We start from the raw sequence: 13,070 nt of genomic DNA on the forward strand, positions 1-13,070 counted from the left end.
TAAGTGATCATCCCACTGCTTCGAAGCGGGAGCGCCACTGACGCATGCTTCGGCGTGACAATTCCTCCGCTCTCCAATTCCGACAACACACAAGCCAACGCTCGGAGTTGCTGCTTTGTAAGTCTGCACACACTCTCGTTCTTGGAAGGGCCTCTCACTGCAGCGCTTCCACTTTGGTGCGGACATGGTACACCTGGTTACGGGCTTAGGCGTTTATGCTATCTCTCCGTGTTCCCTTCACCGTGTCTCTTGGCTTCGACACCTACCCGGCGCTGACTGAGCGTCTCCTCCCTAACGTCCGCAGTGAAGTAGTACAGTGCTGGCGATGGTGCGATGGTGTCTTTGTAAGTCGATATGTATGTTGGTGAGTATATATGTTTTCGGTCCAGCATGGTCAATCCGTCCCTTACTATCACAACACACTCGTACACTATCATCTTGTCACAGACTGCACATTGTTCATCGAGCCACTCCCGCACTACAGAATCAAGATACCGCAATGCCGGGTATCAAGGACTTGGTTCGTGACGCGCCATTTGGGCAGCTCGTGCGATATGTCACCGGCAACAAAGTGTTCTTGTACCCAGAAGAGAAGCCAGACTTTCAATGTCCGGCGGATTACGCTCAACCACAGGATCTCGCCAACAAGAAGTCAAGGCACAGCATCGCATCTGAGTCAGACTTAGCCACTCCAGACTCAGAGCTTGAAAAAAGTGGATTGGAGCCGACCGAATCATCCAGCCCCAGCCCGCCTGCAGAACGAGTTGAGCAAGGGACGCTCTCAGCCGGTATTGACCGCAACATCCTAGAGCGACTTGATACGTCAAGCTCTCGCTTCGACAAGGACCTAGAGAAAGCCCGCACGAATCAAGCGCAGCGTGAGCTGTCGCGCATCAGCACGAAAAGCGCACTTGGCCGGGTTCACACGCAAGCAGAGCTTCAGGAGGCATGGACTGCGGCGTCACACCTCACCAAAGCGCCGTCTCGACCGATCGTCCCGCAAAGGACGGCAGATGGTGTGATACTGGTTGACTGGTACACTACTGATGATCAGGAGAACCCACAAAACTGGCCAGCTCGGATCAAGATCTTTGCAAGTCTATCAATTTACTTGTACACGCTTGCGGTGTACATGGGCAGCGCCATCTACACTCCTTCAGAGTTTGGCCTTATGAAGCAGTTTGGTGTGAGCCAAGAAGTAGCGTCGCTCGGGCTTGCCTTGTACGTCCTAGCATACGGGCTCGGTCCTCTCTTCTTCAGCCCTCTGTCGGAAATACCGAGCATTGGTCGCAACCCACCCTACATCATAACCATGGCAATCTTCGTCATCCTGCTGATCCCGTCAGCGTTGGTGAACAACTTCGCTGGTCTAATGGTTCTCCGCTTCTTGTCAGGCTTCTTCGGCTCGCCAGCGCTTGCCACTGGAGGCGCCAGTCTACAAGATCTGTACAGCTTGATCAAACTCCCATACGTCCTGTGCCTTTGGGCTCTCGCGGCAACCTGCGGACCGGCGCTTGGCCCAATCATCAGCGGATTCAGCGTCACAGCTGAGAATTGGCGCTGGAGCATGTGGGAGCTCCTTTGGCTCGCTGGACCCGTCTTCCTCATGATGTTCTTCTTCCTCCCCGAAACCTCCTCGTCAAACATCCTACTGCGCCGCGCGCAGCGTCTGCGCAAGTTGACTGGCAACAACAATCTAAAGGCTCAAAGCGAGATTGACCAGGCGAACATGCGGCCCAGAGACGTCGCGTTCGAAGCTCTAGTTCGCCCGATCCAGCTGATTGTCATGGATCCGGCAATCGGCTTCACCGCATTCTACGTCGGGATCTGCTACGGAATCTACTACTCCTTCTTCGAGGTCTTCGGTATAGTATACATGGGCAAGTACGGCTTCAACATTGGCCAGATGGGTCTCGCAATTTTCGGCGCAGCCATCGGCTGCTGGATTGGCGCCATCGCATACGTACTCTGGACGTACTACGTCGTGGAGCCGTACATCAAGACCCACGGTCTCGGCGCACCAGAGCGCTTCCTTCTTCCCGCCCTGGTTGCGACCCTACTATGCCCTACCGGTCTGTTCCTCTTCGCCTGGACGGGTGACGCTTCGGTGCACGTCCACTGGATTGTCAGCATCATCGGCGCCTTCCTGTTCATCACTGGCGTGTTCATCGTCATGCAGTGCATCTTTATGTACCTGCCGATGGTGTACCCTCAGTACGCCGCGAGCTTGTTCGCAGGCAACGACTTCGCGCGGTCTTCGATCGCATTCGCGGCTATCCTGTTCAGCAGGCCCATGTTCACCGGCTTGGGTGTCGGTCCCGGCACCAGTCTCTTAGGTGCTCTTACGGCGGTCTGTGTTGGTGGCATTTACGTGCTGTACTTCTTCGGTCCTCAGTTGAGGGCTAGAAGTCGATTCTCGGCGAAGTGAGGGAGAGTGATAGGAGGTGTAATTTGTTACATGTGGTTTGCTCAGCGTTCCAGCACGTAGCGAGGCGAAGGCGGGATATTGGGGTTTGTCGTGATAGACTAATGATAGACAAGACGTATCGAATCTGTGCACTAGCGTCGAACCGATTCCCCTTCACTATCATCGCTGTTCAATATTTCGTGCACGCTGGACAAGCCTGCCGAACGCTCGTAGTACTTATTGGAAGGGACATGGTCTTAGTGGGCGGCAACATCAAGTTCGTGCCTCGAGATGCATCCTATGCGAATGCATATGCAAAGCGCTTGTTCGGCTAGAGACGCGCCAATACGCTCTGAGGTACAAGCTCAGATGTGGTCTTCCGGAAAATGCAAACGCTCGCTGCAGATGGTATCTATCCAGAGGTGTTCTCTACACGCTCGCTTCAGACCCAAACCCCAACGCCATGCGGATACCCAGCTCAATGCAACGAGCATAACGCTCATAAATCCGGCAACGGTATCATCTTCTCTTGTAACTTCTTCGTCTGGCTGACGAAACGATTCCGATCGTCCTCCGTCTTGAACTCTATCCTGACTCCAGTCACCTTCTTGACCGGTATCCTCCTCCCGCCCGTTGGCCGCGGCTCGAGCTCCGTCTCAGTTCTTTGTAAAGTCTCCGCAGCGATACTCGGACTTTTAGCCGTCGACATAACGGTACCAGGCTTGATGACCGTGATGTCGATGCCTTTCACTTTCGCCCATTTGGATCCATCCTCCTTGACACGGACCTGCTGCTTACTGCTGTTGATCCACCACCGCGCCCAGCCTTCGCCAAAATTGGAGGAGACGTGCATGAGTGCCATGACGCCCCCTGTGGCGCCTGGAGTCGACACCCCGTCGTCCTCCCACAGTCTCAACATCTCGATATTGGCGAATTGCTCTTCGAAGGCGAGCACGCGACCAATACCTTCGTGGATGACGATGGTTTTGGTTGTGCGGAAACTGCCGAGTAACGTGCGACCGAAGACGGCGGATTGAAATGCCACGGCATCGTTCTCTTCCACAAAGACGTAGTTGAGCCAATTCGTCTTCTTCTCTTCTTGAACTTCCTCGCCCCATCGCTCGTTGTGGAATTTAAGCTGAATGTGGCTGTCGGCCGCAGCGTCTGCGGGTGCGAGCGAGACTTTGCGAGGGTCGAAATACGAGCCGAAGGGGACCGTTTCGTTGACTTCGGAAAGCTTGTGCTGCAGTCGCACGGTGCCATCGTCGGAGAGTGTCCAGACGGACGTCACGACCTTTGTTCCAGCGTGCTCACGGTTCTCTCTTTTTCGGATGACGCAAACTCGGCACTCTTTGCAGGCTTCCTTCATCTCAGTGTTGAAGCGCGGATCCGGTTCGTCAGGAACGGCCTGGGCGTACTCGACCATCGTTCCTCGCACGTCGCAAAGAATGGCTGCGTTGCGGAAGAGCTTCTTCTCAAAGGTAGGGTCTTGGCGTCCCGGCGAAAGGGGTGTGCCGCTCCTCTCACCTCTACTTTGCCGAACACTCCGTGAAGTCTGCGGCCGCAATTCCTCGTCGATGCGGTTGTTAGTGCTCGGTTGCCTTCGCGGCGGCGAGCCCAAGTATGTTGCTGGCGTCGCAGGAGATGATGGGCCTTCTGGTGAATCTGGTGGTAGAGCGGGTGGTGGCAGGGCTTGTTGGCCATTGTAGGAGCTGGGAGAGCGCTGTATTGGTGATCTTGATGATGAAGCTGCACTGTATTGTGCATCGTGCACGCTCCTACCAGCTCCAGCGTCCGCATCCAGCTCGTCGATAGCCCGGAACAGATGCGGCAGTGTGTTCGATTCTCGGCGCGGAATGTTTGACTCTCGCCGGCTGGCGGAATCAGAATAGAATGAGCTCACAGTCGATCCAGAACGATGTCCGTTGCCAATGCTGCCACCGTCGTCGGGCGGCGAGCCCGTTTCGAATACCCAGTCCATCCTCCTGCCGTCACGCTCGAACGGTAGAGGACCCATACTGAAGTAGGCCGAGTCTTCTCGCCCTACCCGTCCACCTGCCGCAGCTGCTGCAGGGACAGCGTTAGCATTGGGGCTTTGGCTCGATGAAGCGGACTCATGCCGGTCCGTTTGCCGCATTGGGAGGTTATAGGACGGGTTGCGTGGGGGTGGCGCTTCGAGAAGGCGAGTGTTCGCGACGGGTGACATCTCAAGCGTAGCCACGCTACCGGCACTATACCGGCTGTTGGAGTCGATTGAACGATCTCGCGCTACCAACGACGGAGTGTTGTTGGCGACAGTCATGATGATGCGGTGGAGGTCGTCTATCTTGGCTCCCAAATCGCCATGGACAGCTTCGTGGATCTCGGCAACGTTGTCGGCCATTGGCATGACAGTCTTTTCGAGTCGCGCAAGGGATTTCGATTGCAATGCTTGCATGGTGAGGTTGATGGTGTTGGTATGCATGCTGAGCATGTTGCGCAATTCCGTGATGTTGCCACCTTCGGTAGTCCATTTGAACGTTCTGTAGTTGGCCATGACGACCTCGCTCCAGCTTCGCTCAACTACGAACCCGCCGTTGGTCTCCTTCTTCTTGATCACCTGGTAGCGCTCGACGAAGCTTTCGAGGTCATCGAGGGTCCTATGAGCGCTTTCCAGGATGGTATTGACCGCGCTCTTGGTGTGAGGATCTGCCTTGGACAACAGACCGCCGTCCTCATGTAGCGTTTCTGCCACCAACTTCAACGCCTCGCTCAGGCCATTCGCCTGACTCTCCACCTCCAAGAATTCGTTGGGCGCATTCTTCTTGCCTTGCGCAAAAGCTCTGCCAATCTTCCATGCCGTCTGCGACAGCATCAAGATGTCGCCTATGGAGAGTGGTTGGAAGGCCATCTTTGCGACTGCTTGCAGCTAGGAGGCCGCAGCTGCGCGACTGTGCGTGTTTGACCCGCACGCTGTCCTATCGTTATGTAGTCTTGAGCGAGTCTTGTCTCCCTAAGTAAGCATGAGAAGTAAGACTTCCAAGCGGTTTTCAAAGTCGTCGTCCGGTTTGAGAGGCTCGCCCAGGAGTCAGAGCAATGTTGAGGCTCTTGGCCTGCTCAGCCCTGCCCGCAGTGAATGGCACAAGGCCTTGCGTGGCTCCCACAGCCCGCCCAGGCAAGCTTTCCTCAGGCAGTGCAGAAGCTTCCAATGTCAAGCTCCCAGAGGTGTGAATAAGGTACTGTAGAAACTCCACAAGCGCCGCCCTTCGCGTCAATACACTGCGTGCTTGACGCCGCCCGCGATTGTACGTCAGTGAGGAGCGTTGCTTTCATCCTTCGCGCACCCATCCCTCCCCACCCACCTCTGCGGTCCCAAAGGAGCGAGGGGGAGTGAGGGACCCGGCGCCATCCCATCACCAATTAGACACAGGCGCCGGCCAGGTGTAGCCGTTCCGGCATCTAGCGGGCTGCCTCCCGCCCTGAGACCCTTGACTCTGACACGTGGTAGACGCTCGCCGATCATTGGGTAGCTGCATGGCCTTGTGGCTGTGTGAACGGTTAAGTCTCTCTGTTCAACAGATAAGTTACGACTTAATACGGCGCGCCCCTGTGGTTCATTGTGTGAATACGACAAAATATCACCGAGCATAGGATGTGGAGGCATCCAGCAAACCCTTCATGACTCTTAATTCAGATATTGATGTTGATGCCATAAGCTGCTCGGTGGATCGCTAGTTGGCAGTTGAGTTTGGGCCGGAGACCGCGGCGAAGGTGAAACACAAGACAGTTATCAGTTCGCGTGGCAGAGCAAGGATACGGCGTGTTGTCAACCTTCCCAACAGCATTGACACTCGATGTACTGCTATGATGCCAATGGCATGGTTTCCGTCCGAAAATCGAATTGGGGAAGGAATACCTGAGACAGCATTCGACATAGGACACGAAGTCATGCACAGAAGGACATTCCGTCTAGAGCAGCGAACAGCGTCCTCAGCGCTGCTGCCCGGAAACCAAAGGGAAGGTATAGACAAAACAGTAAAGCGAAAAGCAGGCATTCTGTGATACCATACGCCTCGTCTAACTGCCATGAGTCAAGTCTGAATAAGATTGAGACACTCCCGTCACTAGACCTGCCTCAACGCAGCAACGCTACCACCCTCACTAAACGTCCCAGTAATGCTGTCAAACACCGTACAATAACCATTTCGAAACATCAGACCCTGGCAAGCCGTTCCATAATCGTTACAGAAATCCGAGCACGCATTGAAACTCCCAGTATACTCTCGCTCCTCCAGGCTACTGTCTTCCATCAAGTTGCTTTCGTCCACGTCTTGTCGCCTCTCACGCTCGCGAACTAACCGTCTGCCACTGTTCGTAATCTCTGTACCCGAGAAGCGAATGTTGCAGAGGATGCCATAGCGGACGCTGTCATTGTCAATGCAGTGCTGGTGGTCCGTTATGTTGCAGAGCGTGTTGCTGCAATGGGGTACTGGGATGGTTTGGGTGAAGGCAGGCGGAGTCCACATTGTGGTGGGCGTCGTTACGGTGTACGCGTACGAGTACCTCGTCGCGACAACAGTACCTGGCCCTCCGGTGATGGTTGGCTGGTAGTTAATGCTGCTCACAGCGGCTGCATTGGCGTGTCAGCGGGTGAAGAGGCTATGATACGGATACCAGGCTCACTGAGCGATTGTGCGAAATTGCCGCCCAGGGATGCGATGACGAAGAGAAAGATCAAGAACGCCATTTGCACCTATTGTCAATTCCACAGTCGCCGGTGAAGCCGATGTATTTCGACGTTGCAAACCGTCTGGGTGACAGTACAGGATGCGACAAACGCCGTCAGACTGGTAGATGTATGTGGGCTGAAGTATTTGCCTGCATACGCGACTGGAATGCGGAGGCCCGGCTCGCTCAAAGCCCATCATCAGCACGCCACGCACCGCGCATCCATCGCTGGTCCAGCGGGGCACCTACAATGTTGATTATAGCCATTAGTATTGTTTCGAGCGACGAACGCGGATGTATTCAATACTTCGCTCACCTTCTTCGTAGAACCTGATGTCAGCAGCCAACCTAATCTTGGCCTCCCGATCTTCATTCTTAACGGCGGCGTGGATCAGATACGGATTGTGAAACACAACATCGCCAGCCTCAAAGTTCGAAATGAGCCACCGCATACTGGCGTCCTGCGGGATCAACTTCGCCCACTTCTCGTTCGCGACAGTATCGCGGCTGAAGTTGCTCACGTCATGTGACAGGTGGCCAAGCCGTGACATGTTCTGGTTGAACGCGCTGATGCGCTCGTCTTTCGTGAAAGTTTCGGCCCGCTTCATGAAGTCCGCCTCCATAGCCTTGCCAATGTCTGTCGAGTTCTCCCAGTACATCAACCCACCGCCTTCAGCGGTACAGTCGCCAAAAGGAATCCAAGCAGTCAGGAACTCGGCTTCACCGCCACGTAGAAACAGACGGTCGTAGTGGACGCCGGTTGAGATGCCGTTCGGGACGTTGTGTCTACAGAATCGGTCAGCCAAGGCCTTTGATTGCGTCGGTACAGTCTCCGAGTTACCTCAGCAGTGTCCGTTTGGCGAGCACCTCCTCCTCCCATCCCATAAACTCCCGAACGAAGCTCCTCAGCTTCGGATGCTTCACGAATTCCATGTAGATGGGTAGGACATGCGCTGACTCTAGCAACTTCTGCCTTTCAATCCCTTTGGGCAGCGACGTTGATCCGTTGCCGTTATGGACGATGGGATCCTGCGTCGTGTCGAAGATGCCATCGCGTGCAGTCGTGCCAGGCTTGAGAATGCCAGTAGGAGCGAGGTGCGCAAAGTAGGCTTCTCGAACGTCCAATACATCCTGCACTGGAAGCAAGCCTTTGACGTAAATGTAGCCATCTTCCTCGTAGCGCTTGCGCATTTTGTCGATGGGGCTGTCAGCTGGTGTCTGCTTCAGCCAGCCGATGCTCGAGCGGTCCAGGCTCTCGCCATAATTTGATCGCAGCTTTGGAAGTTGTTGTGCCTCGTAGACCAGCAGATGAGCTGGCGTGGGCGTTGATTGAGTCACCACAGACATCTTTCAATCCGCCGAGAACGTCGGAAGCGTAATGTACCGTCGTTGTAGCAAGCAGCTATCTAAAGATATTATCGAGGACAAAGTTGGAATTTCTTCGCAAATCATATGAATGTGGATGTGCGCTCCTGGCCTTAATATGTACTCTCGAACCTTCCTTTGCGGTGTTGAAAGTCAGGAGTCTTGCGTCACATAATAGCCTTGTTTGTGCGGACACGAAGAGCAGCAGTGCGGGGATCGGTCGCATGCAACAGTCCCGCGTGAGCGTTGTCCCGAAATGTGCCAGGAGCGAGAACAATTGAGCGCCGCCCCCAGATCGACGTCGTAAGAACACCGATTACTCAAGTCTATGTCGATGAGCTTTGAGAGACCAACCAGCGGATTGGCGGATCCTCCGCAGCCCTAAGAGCTTGACGGCTTGGCATCATGTCAGGCTATGCCGGTAAATCGCCGTCACTTCAGACAGCAGTGCGCCAGCCTCAGATCGTTGGTTCTGCCTGGTCAAGTGTTTTCTTAATCAAACTTGGCGCTGGATGTCGCCCAGAGACGGACCTTGTGTGCGTTGAGATGGATACGGTAAAGCCGCGGCGATTTGGTGCTATACCAGCGGAGAAGCAGCGCAGAGCCACTACTGTTATAGTCGACATGTCATGGGCATGCCACGGATTTCGAAGGCGTCAAGAGGACCGTCATCACTTGAATTCCCGGAACACCGGGCCCTTGACCTTACCTCTTGAGTCGAACCGTACGCCTTCTTCGTACAACAGCTTGTGTTTCTGACTGGCAAACTTTCCTTGCTCCCCCCAATCACCGTTGAAGCCGCCAAGCGAGCCGTCAGCGGCCAAGATGCGGTGACAAGGCACTTCCGGTGCGAAGGGGTTGTGACGCATTGCATTTCCGACAGCCCGAGCACACGTCTTGTGCGATGTCTTGGTGATGTGGTCCGACATAGCCTGATACGTACTGTAGCGGCCACGTGGTATCTGGCAGAGCATGTTGAGAGTTAGCTTACGGAAGGGCGTGATCGTCGACTCCGTGATGCGCTTCAGCTGGACGTCCATATCAATTGCGTCCACTATTGATAAGCCTTCGTCGCGAGAGTCACTTGGGTCATCCAGGACCTTTGTGATAGAGCGATCTTTCGGTGGCGAAGTCGGTGAAGGTAGGAAGTATGCCGAGATCGCAGGCGCGCTTGGCTTTGATCTCTTCTTATTTGTTGTATCTGCAGCCGGCGAATCGTCTGGTTTACGCTTCTTGCCGCGTAGTTGCAGACTCCGTTCGTTCAGCTCGTCAAGGTTCGCCTCGCCTGTCGCAAGCTTCTCGCCAAGCGCGATAGCAGCCTGCAGTTGGGCCTCGGTCATATGCTTCACAGCAGGCTGATCTATGGCGTCGCTCCAAGGACGATCCTTGCCAACGGCGTTGTCGAGTACAATGCGAGCGAAGCAGTGATCCAGGTGGACAGGCCAGTGTTGCTGTACAGGGTCACGAGCCTTGGCAAGCGCTGGCAGACGCTTCTTGTAGAGGTCGTTCCACTTGTCCCGGAGTCCTTCCATTGTCAAGGAGCGAGGTTCGGTGTCGAGCAGCTTGGTCGCAGGGTCAGCTTCATATAATATATAGACGGCGGCGATATCAACAGCAACCAAGCAGAAACGAGTCGGCGGAAGCACGGTGGCCCGTGCGAAGGGTTCGCGCGCGCGACGACAGTTCTATTCGTCACTTCTACAGCAACAGCAAACTGCCAGCAATGCTAGATCATCTCCCCAATCTAGACATTCCCAGCACGGTACTCCATACATGATGCCATGGCTGCTTCGGCACTCTTCCTGCATCCCGGAGGACTGCCATGGCCATACTTCGCGGACCAGCCCGTTCCATCGCCTCCAGCGGTCACGATACTATGAAATCGCACTGTAGGAGCATCAGAGCCTAAGCAAGCTTTGCTGAGGACGACGACGTCCTTGATATAAGTGCACCTACGGGTACATGGAGGCTCCATGATCTCACATTCGATCGGTATAGACAGCCTATGGTGATGGCGTGGCTCTTATCGCGATACCACCTCCACTCGAAAGAGGAATGGGATGGCGCCCGCATGTTCCGCCACACTATATTCCAGAAGCTCAAGTTGTGTATAATGCTTGTTCCACAGACACTGGCAAGATCCGCATTCGGACTACATGCACGGCCGACCGTCAGGCTGGTCTGAACCATATCCACAAAGTGCTGATCATTACTATCTACGAGCTCCTCAGCAACAGCAAATAACTTGCCCTACCTGTGAGGACCGGCTGTAAGCGACATATGGAGCAGGGCCGTCCCATGGATGGCCGACGCACACGAGTAGGCGAGCTTCGCCGGCCTTCATGCAAGTGGCTAGCGTTCGCATAGAACTCGCTGCAGGCGATGCAAATCGCTGGACGCTACCGTAGGACGTACCTGAAAGGCTACTTTGATCCACGCAGGCCCATAGGTGACTCCCCTCCGAATGTGTTCCAAGTGCGGCAATACGTCGCGAACGAGCAGTGAAGTACTTTGACCGCCCGAGACTGTGATCGCTGGGCATGCGGCTGCTTTACCATAGGGCATGAGATTCACAAAGGGCCGAGACCTTGGGCATACAATCTACAAATGCTTCAAAGCTCCCGCTGTGAAGAAGTTGCAACGCAAACGATCTGAGTATCGTTCCATGCGTAGCGTCGCCCAAACTCTAAATCGGTCGCATTTCCTACAGTCCTCTCTATCTTGGCAATCTCTCCCATATATGCTGCACCTTCACTCTGCACGTTCACCACGCTGTCACGTGCGCGGCTGCGCCGCATAAAGGATGGATACCACTGCTGCAAACGCTCTATAACTTTCTTTACCAGCACATCCAACCACCATCTTCCTGACATATTCTTCCTGCAACTCAAGACTGAACACTCATCTCATCTCTCACCACAAGCATCTAACCTCCACTTGTCCCTCCTGCATTGACAGTGGCGACTTCCCCCATCATCACGACCATAACCTCACAACAAGCGAACAGGTACGTGCGGCTTAAACTTTGCAGCACTTGTCACTACGAGAAACCCCATTTGCTCAGCTGAATGAACTCCTGTGAACGGCATAGACAGCACTTACGTGCCTTAATACTTCGAAGCTACACCTACACCTCCCAGAACTGATCAGGAGCATGCACAGGTCAACATGAGTCCAAAGTATCCTTGGGAGCAGAAACCCTATACCGGGCGCCAGGTCGTGTACATCCTCGATGCCTGTGACGACATCGATGAAACGGACGGCCTGATTCAGTCCGTTCATTACCAAAAGCAGAAGATCGTTCGCCGCCTCTTCAAAAGAGACAGTGAAATCGAGATCAAAGACGTTCAGTTCCAGCGGCGGACTAAGCCAGAAGCTGTGCTTGAGTACTTTGCGAACGAGCTGAAGGAACTAACCAGTGAAGATCTAATGATCATATGGTTCCACGGCTCAGGCATGGAAAATGGCGAAGATTACGCCTGGTAAATTCTCATGTCTTTTGAGTTCTTCTGGTTAGACACTGATCCATACCAGGAAGTTCCACGGCTTCCCGAAGAAGGATGTAGACGCCTACGAGCTGATTGGTATGCTCAGCGATACCAAACCTGACTGCATGCTCCTGCTCGATGCCTACATCCCGGACCGCTTCTGGGATAAGCCTACAGTTCGCAAGGCTACCAACAACTTCGAGATCATAGCCAAAGGCGAGACGCTCGCACGCGGTGAACATCACAAGGGCGTTGCCGACCCAGGCGACTCCACTAACCAGCTCATCTATGTGCTTGGCCGTTTCGTCAAGGAGATCCAAGACCGCTGCTCAGAGTGCAAAGCACCCAGCAATTGGCGCATTGAAGTGGACTTCAAGGACTGGAAGGAAAACCCCTTTGAGTGCAATCACTGCGGCTGCGACAAATTGCGGCGCGCGGCGTTCGGTGGGTACAAGCACATCATCTCCTTACCCGAGCTCATGATCAAAAACGATACCTTCAAGCGCAGTGAACGGCAAATATCAGCCCGGATCCGTCGAGTGGACCTTTACGGCGGAGAGCCTAACCGGCGTGTGGTGCTGGATCCCTGCGACGTTCGAGCGACGGGTAAGATTCGCTTTTGGGTCAAGGCCAGGATCGCACAACCTGTAGGGCCCGAGAAGGAACAGGAGGATGAAGGGCTGGGGGCTGATCTCGACGGGGATTAGGACAACGATGAGTCTGACGGGGACAGATCTGACGAGGCGGACGGCGTGAATGGGGATAACCTGGCCATGGGTCTGGCGGCTACGAAATGATTCAAGGCGGATCTAGCTTTCCTTCCAATCTCTGATGCCGGCCACGACATGTCCGCCGGTCGGACTTGGCTGGCTAAACCACGGTTCCGCGATGGATGTTGCGGTATTCGCGGGCCGAACCACAGACTCTCTCTCACGATGGATGATTCCACTCTACATAACACTCGTCCTCAAGCACACTGGATAGCATCTTAGCATCACGGCAACCATGTTCGGATCACAATAAAAAATAAATACGCTATTAAAGGATTGCATATCGCCTTACGTATCCGCGGTGAAAGCCATCAGCCCAGCCGTACCTGCCGT

At 54.5% G+C, this 13,070-nt stretch overlaps 9 protein-coding genes across 9 annotated transcripts; 2 read left to right on the forward strand and 7 right to left on the reverse strand.

Annotated features, from left to right (window-relative positions):
- The first annotated feature begins 143 nt into the window (after positions 1-143).
- BAUCODRAFT_32722 (uncharacterized protein) lies at positions 144-2,573 on the forward strand. Its single transcript, XM_007676977.1, has one exon. It carries the CDS (start codon positions 500-502, stop codon positions 2,426-2,428), a length of 1,929 nt encoding a protein of 642 aa, XP_007675167.1. The 5' UTR covers positions 144-499; the 3' UTR covers positions 2,429-2,573.
- A 90-nt stretch (positions 2,574-2,663) lies between these two features.
- Positions 2,664-4,583, reverse strand: BAUCODRAFT_32724 (uncharacterized protein). Its single transcript, XM_007676978.1, has one exon. The coding sequence runs from the start codon at positions 4,542-4,544 to the stop codon at positions 2,907-2,909; it is 1,638 nt and encodes a 545-aa protein (XP_007675168.1). The 5' UTR covers positions 4,545-4,583; the 3' UTR covers positions 2,664-2,906.
- A 913-nt stretch (positions 4,584-5,496) lies between these two features.
- Positions 5,497-6,150, reverse strand: BAUCODRAFT_434808 (uncharacterized protein). Its single transcript, XM_007677389.1, has one exon. It carries the CDS (start codon positions 6,048-6,050, stop codon positions 5,697-5,699), a length of 354 nt encoding a protein of 117 aa, XP_007675579.1. The 5' UTR covers positions 6,051-6,150; the 3' UTR covers positions 5,497-5,696.
- A 329-nt stretch (positions 6,151-6,479) lies between these two features.
- Positions 6,480-7,216, reverse strand: BAUCODRAFT_434806 (uncharacterized protein). The gene is made up of 2 exons (XM_007677390.1): positions 7,070-7,216; positions 6,480-7,016 (listed from the first exon to the last, which is right to left on the reverse strand). The coding sequence occupies exons 1-2, from the start codon at positions 7,131-7,133 to the stop codon at positions 6,511-6,513; spliced, it is 570 nt and encodes a 189-aa protein (XP_007675580.1). The 5' UTR covers positions 7,134-7,216; the 3' UTR covers positions 6,480-6,510.
- On the reverse strand, positions 7,217-8,805 carry BAUCODRAFT_434805 (uncharacterized protein). Its single transcript, XM_007677391.1, has 3 exons — positions 7,956-8,805; positions 7,431-7,900; positions 7,217-7,359 (listed from the first exon to the last, which is right to left on the reverse strand). Exons 1-3 carry the CDS (start codon positions 8,459-8,461, stop codon positions 7,301-7,303), a joined length of 1,035 nt encoding a protein of 344 aa, XP_007675581.1. The 5' UTR covers positions 8,462-8,805; the 3' UTR covers positions 7,217-7,300.
- A 345-nt stretch (positions 8,806-9,150) lies between these two features.
- Positions 9,151-9,519, reverse strand: BAUCODRAFT_121510 (uncharacterized protein; the record flags this gene model as incomplete). Its single annotated transcript, XM_007677392.1, has 1 exon — positions 9,151-9,519. The coding sequence occupies one exon, from the start codon at positions 9,517-9,519 to the stop codon at positions 9,151-9,153; it is 369 nt and encodes a 122-aa protein (XP_007675582.1).
- Positions 9,520-9,702: 183 nt separating this feature from the next.
- Positions 9,703-10,014, reverse strand: BAUCODRAFT_53779 (uncharacterized protein; the record flags this gene model as incomplete). Its single annotated transcript, XM_007677181.1, has 1 exon — positions 9,703-10,014. A coding segment is annotated over one exon (312 nt), but the record flags the coding sequence as incomplete, so codon positions are not given.
- Positions 10,015-10,216: 202 nt separating this feature from the next.
- Positions 10,217-10,580, reverse strand: BAUCODRAFT_434874 (uncharacterized protein). Its single transcript, XM_007677393.1, has one exon. It carries the CDS (start codon positions 10,452-10,454, stop codon positions 10,224-10,226), a length of 231 nt encoding a protein of 76 aa, XP_007675583.1. The 5' UTR covers positions 10,455-10,580; the 3' UTR covers positions 10,217-10,223.
- Positions 10,581-11,647: 1,067 nt separating this feature from the next.
- BAUCODRAFT_23388 (uncharacterized protein) lies at positions 11,648-12,674 on the forward strand (the record flags this gene model as incomplete). The annotated part of the gene is made up of 2 exons (XM_007676923.1): positions 11,648-11,961; positions 12,014-12,674. 2 exons carry the CDS (start codon positions 11,648-11,650, stop codon positions 12,672-12,674), a joined length of 975 nt encoding a protein of 324 aa, XP_007675113.1.
- Between the last annotated feature and the right edge of the window lie 396 nt (positions 12,675-13,070).

This window comes from Baudoinia panamericana, assembly GCF_000338955.1.
Source record: "Baudoinia panamericana UAMH 10762 unplaced genomic scaffold BAUCOscaffold_5, whole genome shotgun sequence".
In the NCBI taxonomy this organism is placed as follows: Eukaryota; Fungi; Ascomycota; class Dothideomycetes; order Mycosphaerellales; family Teratosphaeriaceae; genus Baudoinia; species Baudoinia panamericana.